This window comes from Nansenia antarctica (assembly GCF_963989245.1).
Source record: "Nansenia antarctica genome assembly, chromosome: 5".
Taxonomy (NCBI): domain Eukaryota; kingdom Metazoa; phylum Chordata; class Actinopteri; order Argentiniformes; family Microstomatidae; genus Nansenia; species Nansenia antarctica.
Window position 1 is genome coordinate 24055187 of NC_137690.1, and position 14381 is coordinate 24069567.

At 42.7% G+C, this 14381-nt stretch overlaps 2 protein-coding genes across 2 annotated transcripts; both read left to right on the top strand.

The window, feature by feature from the left end:
* Window positions 1–334: 334 nt before the first annotated feature.
* Window positions 335–4548, top strand: LOC308157900 (solute carrier family 2, facilitated glucose transporter member 11-like; the record flags this gene model as incomplete). The annotated part of the gene is made up of 12 exons (XM_080531496.1): window positions 335–424; window positions 897–995; window positions 1357–1517; window positions 1631–1755; window positions 2099–2228; window positions 2350–2498; window positions 2815–3002; window positions 3171–3281; window positions 3619–3720; window positions 3828–3903; window positions 4048–4175; window positions 4366–4548. 12 exons carry the CDS (start codon window positions 335–337, stop codon window positions 4546–4548), a joined length of 1542 nt encoding a protein of 513 aa, XP_080387622.1.
* Window positions 4549–5580: 1032 nt separating this feature from the next.
* Window positions 5581–14027, top strand: LOC308157901 (putative RNA-binding protein 19; the record flags this gene model as incomplete). The annotated part of the gene is made up of 24 exons (XM_080531497.1): window positions 5581–5616; window positions 5767–5949; window positions 6108–6230; window positions 6422–6454; window positions 6656–6896; window positions 6989–7236; window positions 7478–7537; window positions 7635–7713; window positions 7833–7904; window positions 8102–8305; window positions 8474–8604; window positions 8756–8880; window positions 8993–9089; window positions 9191–9301; window positions 9392–9592; window positions 9742–9811; window positions 9947–10104; window positions 10244–10304; window positions 10400–10479; window positions 10685–10740; window positions 10864–10977; window positions 11076–11187; window positions 13446–13566; window positions 13670–14027. 24 exons carry the CDS (start codon window positions 5581–5583, stop codon window positions 13750–13752), a joined length of 2799 nt encoding a protein of 932 aa, XP_080387623.1. The 3' UTR covers window positions 13753–14027.
* Between the last annotated feature and the right edge of the window lie 354 nt (window positions 14028–14381).

Genomic DNA, 14381 nt, shown 5'->3' on the forward strand with positions numbered 1-14381 from the left:
GAGACATGCCTGTCCTTTAATTGATTTGAATGCTATGTCTGTACAGAGAACTGAATTACGCACACGCAAAAAAAGATTTTTTTTTTCGAAAGGAATGTCATGCTATAGACAAGGGAAACATCGGTCATGCTTAGGACAAAATGATCAATTGAATCATCCTCGTTATTTATACTGCGCATCCGACTGATCCTCCCTATCGCCCAGGATGAGCGCTGAGAGAGAGTCAACTGTGTAACATACTTGTTAGGTTGTGGTGGACAGCAAAAAAAAAAAAAAAACGCGTTTACATAGCCATCACAAACATAATTTGTAAAAAATGAAAACAGGGTTCAGAATGACCAAAAGAAATGGGGATACGGAATATCAACCTTTGCTCAAAGATTGGCCCGTTAACAATACTAAGGAATCAAAAGGGAAAATTAAGGTATGTATCATAATAATAATAATAATAATAATAATAATAATAATAACAACTCTAATACTGTGTTTAGGCTACATGTGAATGGGCCTACAGACTATAATCAGTAGCCTATCAATAATTCATGAAGGCTTATGCAGTGTGGTCTACATGTCTTTTTGTGACATGTAATGTCTTTACACAGAAAATGGGCCCTCAAATTAGGATTTATTATGAAAGCAAAATGTTTATATTTTGTCTTGGTTGTGATACACATTAGGCATGTAGGCCTATTGCAGGATTTTTGACCATTTCAATGTTGAATACTAAATGGTGTCTAAATGGTAAACTGGTGATGATTATTGTTGCTGAAGCTATTCCCCATCATTATCATGTTCAACACTGGACATTCAATATGCTCTTATTATAGAAATGATATGTGCATGTTTTTAATCACTCAAAATGTACTTACTCGCCAATTGTACTTATTTGGTTACAGTGTCCTAACAAATCCCTTTTAATGGCTGTTTGTGCAGCTTGCATTGGAGGGACCTTTCAGTATGGTTATAATGTTTCTGTCATCAATGCCCCCACTAAGGTAAGACATGTTTGTCAACATGAATTCTACATAAGAATATTAATAATAGTTTTTATTTGTTTTATGTCTTGTCCTCATTTACCCAGCACTGTCTGAGGCAGTCACATGCAGCCTTTGAGGTTCAGTAAATCTTAGGTCCCACCACATAGTCATGATTTGACAAGAAGAACTATGTGATTGTAGTGGCCTAGTTGTGCAACTTTTATTTGTTTCATACATTTCTCACACACATTCAGAGGTACTGTATGATTTGAATACTCAAATCATGCACTTGGAAATTCAGATTGAATTGAACCAATTGAACCAATTAATCTCTTTATAAATTAAGTCTGTATTGAGTAAATGTTCCTTTTTTGTTCAGTCTATACAGAATTTCATCAACCAAACCTGGCTGGAGCGCTATGATATTCACGTCTCAGAGGAAGTTCTGACTCTTCTATGGTCCACTATAGTATCCATTTTCACTATAGGAGGATTTATTGGAGCACTTATTGGTGGCACCCTGGCTATTACATTTGGGAGGTATTAAGAATTTATTTTGATTTTTAAAGATGTGGCAGATTTTGACTGCTAGCTTTCACATACATGGCACATTTACTACACTGTTAATCAATTGTGAATATTACCTGTCACAGAAAAGGAACATTGTTGGTCAACAACATATTTGCCTTACTGGCTGCTCTGTTTATGGGCCTGAGCTATCCCACTGGACTATTTGAACTGATCATCGTTGGACGCTTTTTCATAGGAATAAATGCGGGTAAATATTTTAGTATGGGGATTGCGTGGTTAATCTATGAAGTGTTGATATCATCATGCATTGATATCGTTATTTCTAGAATATGATGCAGAGGCATGTATTTTCTTCTATAAGTACATTTATTGAATGTTATGTGAAATCCCAGCGTAGTTATTGAGCTCATGCACACAGAAGGATAACTCTATCCAGACAGCACATGAGAAAAAGCAGAGATATTAGTTTTTGTTTTATTGACTTGCACACAGGTGTAAACAAAAGAGGAACATGTTGAGAGTTATATGCTGGGGAGGGTTAAGAGCTCTAACAGAGGCTTATTTATATTTCTTATGACTTCACTTGGCAGGCATTTCCATATGCGTCCAGCCTCTATATTTGGGGGAAATTGCCCCAAGGGCACTTCGTGGTGCCATGGCGATGGGAACCTCCATTTTCATCACTGGGGGGATTGTTACTGGACAGGTGATTGGGCTCAAGTAAGTACACTGTACCCACTCTTGACTCTTAGAATAGCTATGTGAAAAAGGACAAAAAAGTGCATTATGTTTTGATAGAGGGTTGTGTTTTTTCTCCTACTGAGTTTCTATGGTCCTTTAGTGAGCTTCTTGGAAAAGAAGAATACTGGCCCATCCTGCTCGCCACCACCTGTATCCCAGCATTCATACAACTCCTCACACTGCCCTGGTTCCCAGAGAGCCCTCGTTACCTGCTGATTGACAGAGGAGATGATCTTTTATGTCAACAAGGTACATTAACAGAGGAAATGCATATTAAATCAATTGGAAAACTCTTAAGACAGACAACCAAACCTATATATTTGTTTTTTTTATCCTTTATTTGTTTAATAGAGAGAGCTGACACCCTCAGTCCGTTTATAGTGATTAAACATGGTGCGCATGACGGGAAGTTTCTAATGGGGGATGATTTAGTCTTTCTTATCTAAGGTCAGCAGACGCAGAAACATCAGCTGTAGAGAATGTTCCCACTAAACTCAAGCACATGACGGAATACTGAAAAATCTGCCTTATTAGACACAGAAATTTTATGCTTTGACCCCCACAGCAATGCAAAAACTGCACGGTTCAGATAACTTTGACAGTGAGCGGGAGGACATGGAGAGTGAGAGGATCAGCGCTATGGGAATTAAACCCAAGAAGCCATGGGAGCTGTTCTCAGACAGGAACCTCCGATGGCAACTCCTGACCATTATCCTGCTGCACTCTGCCCAGCAGCTCAACGGCATCAACGCTGTACGTCAGCAGCACATGGCCCTTTGATGTCCCCTCCAGGCTGACATATCTATCTGTATTAACACAAGTCACATACTAGAAATAGAGTATTCTAATCAGTAGATGAAACTTGCTTGACATTAATGTTTGGTGCTCTTTTGCTTTGTGTTTTCCATTTCTCTGTTACAGATTTATTTTTATGCAGATTATGTGTTCGCCGAGGCTGGCATTCCAGACGATATGATATTACATGTTACTGTAGGAACTGGAGCCTGTGAGTGTCTCACTGCCCTGACCTGTGTAAGTAGCAATTAGCCATCATATACACATTTCCTATAGTATTCAGAGCCATGTGTCGCATTCCCCTTGCCATGCATCCGCATGCTTTTGTGTTTTCCACATGAATTATCCCTAACATATTTATGCTTTGGTTTGTTAGCCACCATATGTCTACCTAGTGTTCTCATTGAAAACAATGGTTCTATGTTTGATGTACAGTATGTCATGTGCATACCAGTGGTTTGATGTTGTTAGATGATGGTGTCAGAAGATTACTGATTGTAAGGTCACTTAAAAAACCTTACCTTTCTCCATACTTGGCTTGCTGGAATGTCATGTGAGATGCTGTATCTTTCAGGGCATGCTTGTCGAATCTCTGGGAAGGAAAGTACTTATCATCGGAGGGTACACACTTATGTCCATCTGGTGCATTTTCTTCACTCTGACCCTCACATTTCAAGTAAAACATCTTTGATCTACCAATTCCACTTCATTTAGCATCCTACTGAAATATGTACAAAACATTGGTTTATGAGTATGTTGTGGTTCTCTTTTCTTTACACACAGGATGCCGGCCCCTGGGTACCTTATCTTAGTATGGCATGCATCTTTGCTTTCATTCTGAGCTTTGGCTTGGGACCAGGTAACTAACAGAACATATCACAACTTTATGCTAGTATCTCCAAGCTGAAGGTGTGTGTGATCTGGAGAAACCATGATTTTACTGGTGGTGATAAGCTAGAGTGTTGAGTTGTTTCAAACTGACACTGTACCCTGTGTCTTGCAGGTGGTGTGACAAACATCTTGACCACTGAGTTATTCACACAAACCACACGCCCTGCAGCTTACATGATTGGAGGTTGTGTCAACTGGCTCAGCTTCTTCTTTATAGGCATGGCGTTCCCATTTATTGTGGTAGGTGCCAACTGTGATTTTCACTTCACGGCTGGTGTTTCCATGAGTATTCTACCATTAATGTATAGCTTTATGGTTCTTGCTTTTTAAGCAGGACTGGATACTAACACTGAGGTAAGATAAGGTAAGATACTGAGGTAAGATAAATATGTTTAAAGCTGATCCTAAATCTGCTCTTTTACATCCACAGACTGGGTTGCAGCACTATTGTTTCCTGGTGTTCTTGGTCATTTGTTCCTTGGTGGCAATATACATATTCTTTGTTGTTCCTGAGACTAAGAACAAGACTTTCCTGGAGATCCACACAGAGTTTCAATCCAGAGACAAGAGGAAGCCCCCGAAAGCTGACATTCGTCAGAGGTTACTAATATAAACCCCTCTGTAAAACTGACAATTCAATGTATATTCCACTGTTAAGAACATAATCAACATTGTCATTTCAACCAAGGAAACAACACAATAACTATTTTAAGCGCTATTCTTTTCTATGACCAGGTCCTCAGAACATTATAACTGTAATGGATATGCAACATAATCATGAATAAGTGATTGGTTTGTACTGTAGTTCACTTACCTGTGTTTTTAAGTCACAAGTCCAGAAAATGTTCATTGTTATTTTGTAGAATTTGACTGGAAATTATACAAATACCTTATCGAAAAGTAGGATACATTACTGACATGATATATTTCTGCATATTGGCTTTTGAAATGTCTATTAATATCTTTTAATAAAAATAAAATATGTCAACAACTTGTCAGTCTGATATATACTGCACAATTAACATTGCTTAGTTTATGGTGAAAGTGATCAAATATGAATACATATAAATGTATACTAACACCAAACATAATAACTCATTTCCAAACCAACTCTCTGCGCAATGTTTTTTGTCCTTGCCATGAGTAATAAAAATGTGTTATTTTGCATGACTTTTAATTTGAAGTTTTGGAAAAACAGAAGTGTGTAAATGATGGTCAGGAGGTACAGTAGAGTCAAAAAGAAGGAAATGCCATTTCACCTTTCAAATAAGAGATAAACTAGCTGAGAACATTATGAGAACAACATTGTGATGTATTTGCTGCAGCTTTCTAAATCTAATAATTATACAGTAAATAATTAGCATCTTGACAAAAAAAGGAGAAATAGGCTGAGGTCTTATAACAATAAGTATCCATTCTTAAATTGATAAAATGTCAAAGTACAACCAAATAAATGTGGTTTTATCGAATGCTTTGGTCGATTCCTCTGCTCTCCTCTCTGCTTGAAGTTTCCAGTTACCCGGATTCATTAGGCTCCTCCCACTAGAAAAACATGGCCACTTAGGTAAACGTCCATGCGTGTTTGTTGACATGTACGTTTAGCCATTATTTCAGAGTATTGACGAGATATATATAGTTACCAACAATGTCTAGATTAATAGTCAAAAACCTCCCAAACGGGGTAAGTAAGCGGGAACATCTTTATTTGAGCTAACTTCTTACAATTACCCAGCTCTTAGTGTAATCTATTCAGTGAGTGTTACCGGCTAGCTGGCTAACCTTACTAGTAACGTGAGTTAAAGTGAGTTAAAGTGTGTGTTTGTGCTTGCAGATGAAGGAGGAGAGGTTCCGAGGGATGTTCGCCGCCTTCGGAACCCTGACAGATTGCACTCTGAAGTTCACCAAGGACGGCAAGTTCCGCAAGTTCGCCTTCGTAGGGTTCAAGACTGAGGAAGATGCCGAGAAGGCATTGAAGCATTTTAACAAGAGCTTTGTGGACACGTCCAGAGTAACGGTAAAACAGATTTCCTCCACTGGTTTACAGATCCATTGTAGCTTTGGCCTAACCTCGGACCCAGGCTACTAAGAAGTGTCTGGTGCCGCGAGATTAACTCCTTTGTCATGCCAAACACGGTCATGGCTCACGATTGATGTGTTGTATGTTGTGTACAGGTGGAGATGTGCAAGTCTTTTGGAGACCCCACCAAGGCTAGAGCATGGAGCAAACACACCCAGAGCTCAGGCCCAGCTTCAGTCCCTGACCCAGCCAACAAAGAGCCCAGGGGGGATAAGAAGGTATAGGGCGTGTTTTCAATGTTGTCAATGTTTTATATGCCTTACATGGCATCCCCAGATGTGTCTCAGATGTGATGTGTACAGTATGACCGTAATATGTTGTAAATTGTACTAATACCTCACTGGATATTGTGTTGCATTGCTGCTTGAGATTGATCTGTGATTGTCTTTCCTTGTGTGCTCTTTGCTAGATGAAAAAGGAACTTCCCAGTGTCCTGGGCAAAGTAAGTCCATGTTTGCTAATTTCATAGAGTAATCACAGTGTGTCATTTCAGTTGTGTGAGAGAGAGCATCCATCTGGAAAAGCAATACTGGGTGTGGAGAGAGACACAGATGGAGAGATACTCCTTGTCTTTCCGGTGCACTGTTTAACTGTGTGTGTGTGTGTGTGTGTGTGTGTGTGTGTGTGTGTGTGTGTGTGTCAGCTGGAGGAGGACCAGGGTTTCCAGGAGTTTGTGTCACTACATCAGAATCGCAGCCTGGCACCCTCCTGGGCCAATGACGACCAATTAGCCGCCCCTGGATCTGAAATGGATCAAAAGAAGAAAGTAAAGAATCAGGAGAAGAAGAAGCCCTCTTCTGATGATTACCTCAACTTTGATTCAGACCAGTCAGAGGAGGAGGAAGAGAAGGATGAAGATGAGAATGAGGAAGGGGAAGATCAGGGTACGTACACCTGTCTTTATGTTTGCTGGTGGGGCTGTGTCTTTATGTTTGCTGGTGGGGCTGTGTCTTTAACAGTGTGTTTTAACTGACAGGTGCTGCTAAGGAGGCTCTGGAATCTGGTTTGTCTGACATGGAGTACCTGCGCTCTAAAGTGGCACAGACAGGGGGCACCGTTGAGCAGAGTGAAGGGGAGGAAGAAAATGATGAAGAAGAGCGTGGCCGTGTGCATCAGACAGACAGTGCCTATGAGAGTGGTGACAGAGATGTCCAGAAGGCCAAAACAGCAACTCCCTCCCTGGATAAAAAACAAGGCAAAGCTGGAAAGCCTACCAAACAGGAGGTAAGATCTTACCCCTGACCTTAAGTCCCTAGCATTTTCCCGGGACTCTAAATATTTACCTCTCTTACAAATAACTTTTAGCCCTTTCTGTCAACATTTAACGCTTAATCATAAACCTCTGGATTTAAGTTTGAGTATGTATGAGACTGGTGCAGTATTGTTTTAACATTGCAGTTAAAGCCATCGGTAGTGTAGCATCTCTGTAACAATGTGATTTTTTTTCTTTCTCTCTGCTCCATAGTTTGAGCCCACCACAGAGTTCACAGTGAAACTGAGAGGTGCTCCTTTCAATGTCAAAGAGGTGTGTGTGTGTGTGTGTGGGGGGGGGGTCTACAAATTGTAGTTCTTGTAGCTTCTGAGTGTATGACAGAATGTTTTTGTTTGTTTGATATAACCAGCAACAAGTTCGAGAGTTCATGACCCCTCTGAAGCCTGTTGCTATCCGAATAGCCAAGAACGAGACCGGCAACAAAACAGGTGTGTGTTTCTGTGTTCAGGTCGGTCTTCTCCTCCTCCCATGCCTGCTTCTATGTTGACATAGATATTTCTCTGGTTGTATATATGTTTGAGTATATGAATGTGCATATATATCTCAGGTTATATATATGTGGACCTGCGCTCTGAGGAAGAGGTGGAAAAGGCCCTGAAGAGGAACAAAGATTACATGGGTAAGCAAATCAGCCGGTCTGTGTGTTGGTGTACTCTATTCACTTAAAACCTTAAAGGTAGACTCTGTGATATGACACAGCCACAAAATAGTGGGGATACTACTGGCAGAGATGATAAGCCAAATTGAAGCATAAACCATGGAAACGTCATATCACTGAATCTACCTGAGATGTTCAGTGTGTTTGTGTGTTCTTAGGGGGCCGCTATATCGAGGTGTTCCGGGTGTCTGTGTGGCAGGCCCGGACGGACAAACGTGAGAAGGGGAGCGAGAAGAATTTCACCAGGGAGCTGAAGGATGATGAGGAAGAAGAAGATGTAGCAGAGTCTGGACGACTCTTCGTCAGGAACCTGCCCTACACCTGCACTGAAGAGGAGCTCAGAGACATATTTTCCAAGCATGGTGTGTTTCTCATTAACAAACAAATGTTTACATTGCCAAAGCATCACAAACAGATCAGAAATCAGAAAGTAATGACAAATGGTAATAATGATGGAAATAATATGTCAGTCAATTATAGTATCTCTCACACACAAACCCAGCCCAGCTCCATAACTCTGTGTTCTGCAGGTCCCCTGTCTGAGGTGGTTTTTCCCATCGACAATCTTACTAAGAGGCCTAAAGGATTCGCCTTTGTCACCTACATGATACCAGAGAATGCTGTGTCAGCACTGGCTCAGCTAGATGGACACGTATTTCAGGTAACTAACCCTAACCCTAATTGTTTTGCCGATGCTCTAATAGACCTTATTTACAGTAGAAAAGTGTAAGCTTGATTATAGAGGGCATATAACTGTTATTCTCACACAAATCCATTCTCTCGCTCTCTTTCTCTCCATGTCTCTTTCTCAGGGCAGGATGCTGCACCTGCTTCCCTCCACACTGAAGAAGGAGAAGGCTGACTCCTCCCTCTCCGGCCCTGGCTCCTCCTCTTATAAGCGGCAGAAAGATGCCAAAGACAAAGCAGCTGGAGCCAGGTCAGTCAGACACACAAATCATCAACAAAGTTTACATTCCAGTGTTGTTATGGTCCGGTATGATTAATGTCTTTCTGTTTTTTTTAATGCTACGATGTTTCTTCCTCTCCAGCTCCCATAACTGGAACACCCTGTTTCTGGGCACCAGTGCAGTTGCAGACGCCATTGCTGAGAGATACAACACCACTAAGAGCCAAGTACTCGACCACGTGAGTACTACTCCTTCTACCTGTCTTCCATGCGTATGAGCCCCATACATACAAAGATAGTAATGAATAGGTTGCGTTACGAGTTATCTCTCTCCCTGTAGGAGTCCAAGGGTAGTGTTGCAGTTCGGATGGCTCTTGGTGAGACTCAGATCGTCCAGGAGACTCGACAGTTTCTACTGGACAACCAAGTGTGTCTGGACTCCTTCAGTCAGGTAGGTGTCTGTCTGTCTGTCTGTCTGTCTGTCTGTGTCCATCTCACATTGACTTTTGATACTTTTTGTATTTGTCGTGTGTTTATTTAGGCGGCGGCTGGCAGGAGTACATGTGTGTTCCTGGTGAAAAATCTTCCTGCTGGAGTGACGGTGTCAGAGCTGGAGGCACTGTTCTCGCCCCACGGCACCCTCGGTAGAGTGCTTATGCCACCTGCTGGGCTTACCGCCATCATAGAATACCTGGAACCAACTGAGGCTAAACGTGCTTTTACAAGACTGGCCTACAGCAAGGTGTGCGTGTGTGGTGGTGGTGGCTGTGTATGTGTGTGTGGGGGTAGCTGTGTGTGTGTGTGTGTGTGTGCGTGGGGGCTGCTGTCAGCATTAAGCAGAGGACGAGAGGAGAGATGTTTCCTCCCTAAATGTGTTCTCTCTCTTTCTAGTTTCAACACATCCCACTGTATTTGGAGTGGGCCCCTATTGGAGTGTTTACAGCAGCCAGACCTGACCCAGGTAAATCACACACATCATCTCTTTCTAGCTTGGCTTCTCTGGTTCCCTCTATAGTACAGACACATTATTCATCGTATACATGTTGTACCACTGTTAATGAATGAGAGACAATTTATTAATCAGAGTGTCTCTCAGTCACAAAGTCCAACCCCGAAACCCCAGCACCAGAGAAAGAGGGGAAGGAAGTGGAGGAGGAGGAAGAAGAGGATGAGGAGGAGGAAGAGAGTGCTCCTGGCTCCACACTCTTCGTCAAGAACCTCAATTTCAGCACAGCAGAGGAGACGCTGCATGAGGTAGGGTCATGATAAGGAGTTACGGTTCAGATTGATGAAATAATGAGGTTTAGACGATGAGAGTGAGTCGATGTGGTAAAGAGGTTGAAGTTGGGCCTTGATGAATATCTCATGGTTGTTGTTTCTCTCCTTTTCTCAGACCTTCTCCAAATGTGGCAAAGTGAAAACCTGCACCATTTCCAAGAAGAAAGACAAGACAGGTACTGAACATTTAGGCTGATACTGGATAAATGCTATAAAAGCTTCAGTGATGAATGATGCCTCAGTACTGTTTGTCATCTGTTGGCTCCTGTAGGCAAGCTGTTATCCATGGGCTATGGCTTTGTCCAGTACCAGACCCCCGAGGCCGCACAGAAGGCCATGAGGCAGCTACAGGTATTAACCTAAACCCTACACATACTGACCTTAACCACAACCCCAACCCTACAGGTGATTTCTCAGTCAAACAAAAGACACAATCATCCTGTTAAAGGTGTAAGATGACCTGACCATCTTCCCTTACCCTGGCGCTTCTGCTACAGTCAATTATTTGTCCTAACTGGTGTTTTCTCCCTCTTGCCCTGAACTGCCTCTCTCATAGCACTGCAGTGTGGATGATCACCAGTTGGAGCTGAAAGTGTCTGAAAAAGCCACCAAGTGAGTCTTTCTAAACTGCAATAGAGATCATTCAGACTGTAGACTAACCATATGCCCCCCCCCTATCTCTGTTAATATGGTTAAATAATATGGTCCCCTCTCTCTCCCTCTCTCTCATCTCAGGTCTGCGACAGTGTCTCGCAAGAAGCAGTCAGAGAAGAAACAGACCAGCTCCAAGATCCTCGTACGCAACGTTCCCTTCCAAGCCACAGTCAGGGAGATTCGAGAGCTCTTCTGGTAATACACACACACACACACACACACACACACACATTGCAATGAACCTGTTTACTGTATTGGATGAGAGAATGATGATGATATGTGTCTCCCCCCAGCACGTTCGGAGAGCTAAAGACGGTTCGTTTGCCCAAAAAAGCGGCTGCTGCTGGATCAGGGTCTCACCGTGGGTTTGGCTTCGTCGACTTCCTCACCAAACAGGATGCCAAGGTGAGTGTGTCTGTGAGAGTATAAGTGATGGCAGCTGGAAAAAACGTAAACAAGTCAGCGACCAATCAAATTGTTCAGACTTTTATTCTGAAAAATGTAAATAGATTTCAACATTGTTGAAAATCAATGACGCACTCGCTAGTCAAGCCAAAATATTGCAATGCAATGGATTTGGTGAGTAATCGCCACTACTACCTAGTTAACTATAACACTACTTTACATTAGCAGGCTCACAAAACAAGCTTTTTTTATCTGAGAGAGACATATTGCAATGCCAAAATATTGCAATGCAATGGATTTGGTGAGTAATCGCCACTACTACCTAATGTTAATGTTAATGTTAATTTTATTTATAATGCACCCCCCATCCAACTTTTACATCGGCCCGGGGCGCAGCCCGGGTAAAGGAACAAATAAAGACAAGGACAAGGACAAGGAACACAGAAAGCAAACAGACACAGACTACTTAAACGAACAACTCAAGGGATACAATTTACAACAAATAGGGAGTAGACTTAGGGAACATCATTGACGAAGAGGTGGGTTTTTAACTTGGCTCTAAAGGAGTCCAGAGTGGGGGCAGACTTGATGGCGGAAGGGAGCGCATTCCACAGGGTCGGTGCTATTACCGCAAAGGCACGGTCACCCTTCCTCTTGAGGTTGGTGCGGGGGACCCTCAGGCTGAGATGGGCGTCGGACCTGAGCCTGGGCCTTGAGGTGGAAGACAGTTCCAGGAGGTCCTTGATGTAGGGTGGGGCGAGACTGTTGAGAGCTTTGTAGACAAAGGTGCAGATCTTGAACTTCACTCTCTTCTTTACTGGGAGCCAGTGAAGGGAGATGAGGACAGGGGAGATGTGGTCCCTCATTTTAGTGCCTGACACCAGCCTGGCAGCGGCATTTTGGACTAGCTGCAGGCGGTAGATGGTCTTATCAGGAAGTCCAGCATAGAGTGAGTTGCAGTAGTCGAGCCTAGATGAAATTAGCATGAGGACGACCCTCCTCAGGTCACTGGGGGTGAGGAAGGACTTGATCTTGGCTATGATACGTAGTTGGTAGAAACATGACTTCACGACGGAGCTCACTTGTCGGTTAAGGTTGGACATGTGGTCTGACAAGGGTGGACAGGCTTCCCATGTTGGTGCTGAGCTGAGTGATGGCGGTGGTGTTGCCGATGAGGAGGATTTCCCCCTTGCTCTCATTCAGCTGTAGGAAGTTCTGGGCCATCCACTCCTTCACATCGTGGAGGCAGTCCATCAGGCGCATCAGATCGGCGGGGTCGTCAGTGTTGATTGATAAGTAAAGCTGGGTGTCGTCCGCATAGCAGTGGAATGAGATCTGGTAGCGTTGAGTTAACGTTAACTATGAGTGAGCGTAACCTAGTTAACTATAACACTACTTTACATTAGCAGGCTCACAAAACGGATTTTTTTTCTGAGAGAGACCCCACACATGAAGATAAAAAATCATGGATTGAACAGTTTTGATCGTATTGTGTGTGGTGTGCTCCGATATTCCCAATACAGCACACCACATACATAAAGATCTGTCCTACGACAGTCTAGAGTCTCGTCCCCCAAGCCAGAAATCTCGCGTGATCAGGGTAGTAGTACCCTGACTGACCTGTACGAGGCAGCCATGTGCGACAAGGGAAATAAAGTGCCGAAGAACAAAAGAGGAAGATGCATCAGTCAGCTCGCTTCTTGATTGGCTACATTCCATTCCACGTCACAATCGGACTCGGGAGTCGCCCTCACACAAGAGGACTTTTGATCATAAATATTGAACACATTTAATATTTACGACCGTCGGCCCCAACCATTTTCCGACCAGATTGTCGGGAGAAATTGACTCATAACACACCTCACACCACAGGATAATCTTGTAGGATAATCTTTAGGGCCTTCCGATAATTGGGCGTTTGCTGTCCTTGGTCAGAAGGGGGGAAATCGGGCCAAAATTGGCTTTAGTTGACTAACATTGAAATATATTTTTCTGAATAAAAGTCTGAACATTTGATTGGCTGCCTACTTGTTCCCGGTTTCACCAGCTGCTGTCACATATGGGAATATGTGCTTTTGTAAAAAAAATAAAAAAAATACTAGAAGTTCAGAACTCCAGGTTACAGTTCTAGGTTATTCTCATAAAATAATATAACCTAAAATAGGTCTATAAAACAAAATGTCACCAAGTCTTTGATGTCGAACACACTGTCTGTGCTTTGCTGAGAAGTATTATGTTGTATTGTGCTTCCCATGTAGAAAGCTTTTACAGCGCTGTGCCACAGCACCCATCTGTACGGGCGGCGGTTGGTGCTGGAGTGGGCTGACGCTGAGGATACCGTGGAGACGCTGCGCAGGAAAACCGCACAACATTTCCATGGTAACACCCAACATTAGCCCCAAACTCAACACATACACACACACACACACACACACACACACACACAACTACCAGTTCCTCATTCTCATATTCTCTCTCTCAGATGCTCCAAAGAAGCGACGGCAGGCAGAGGTGATGGAGGGGATTCTGGAGACGATGGAGGTAGCAGGGAAGGAGGTGGACTGACCTCCTAAACACCCCCCACCAATCTTCACCCTTTGCCCTGATTGGTACTCTGTGGACACATGTGGGTGGGACTGAATATATCTGGACCTGATTGATCAGAATCAGACTGATGGCATCCAATCCAGCAGGCGCCTTTTCAGGACTTTTAGTATTGTTGTGAAGTTTACCTCTTATGTACATCTGTGACACAGCTCTGTGTGTTTCTGATGACCATCAGTCGTGGCAATCATAAATGAAATTGTGTATGAGAGGGACAGGGGCTGTGGGAATGACTTGTGGCCATTCTACTAAATAAATGTACTTATTTCATACAGTGGATTTTAAAACAGTTTTGTGTTTGAATTTTAGAGATGTAGTTATTTTGTCTTATATGGGATATTAAACTAGTTGTCAATAGGTATTATCATAGTCATATCATATGGGGAAAACTGGATGTAAATGTGTTCAATTGTGTGATTGAGTGTGTGTTTATGTGAATGATTGTATGGTATGTGGTTTTGTGGTGCAAAATGCAGTGCTTTTATTTTGATACAAATAATACAGACATGTATGACCCCTTAAGTAAATGTAATCAATGTTATCCACCAGTAGTTATACCGTCTACGGTAGTGTTTTTCAACCACTGTGCT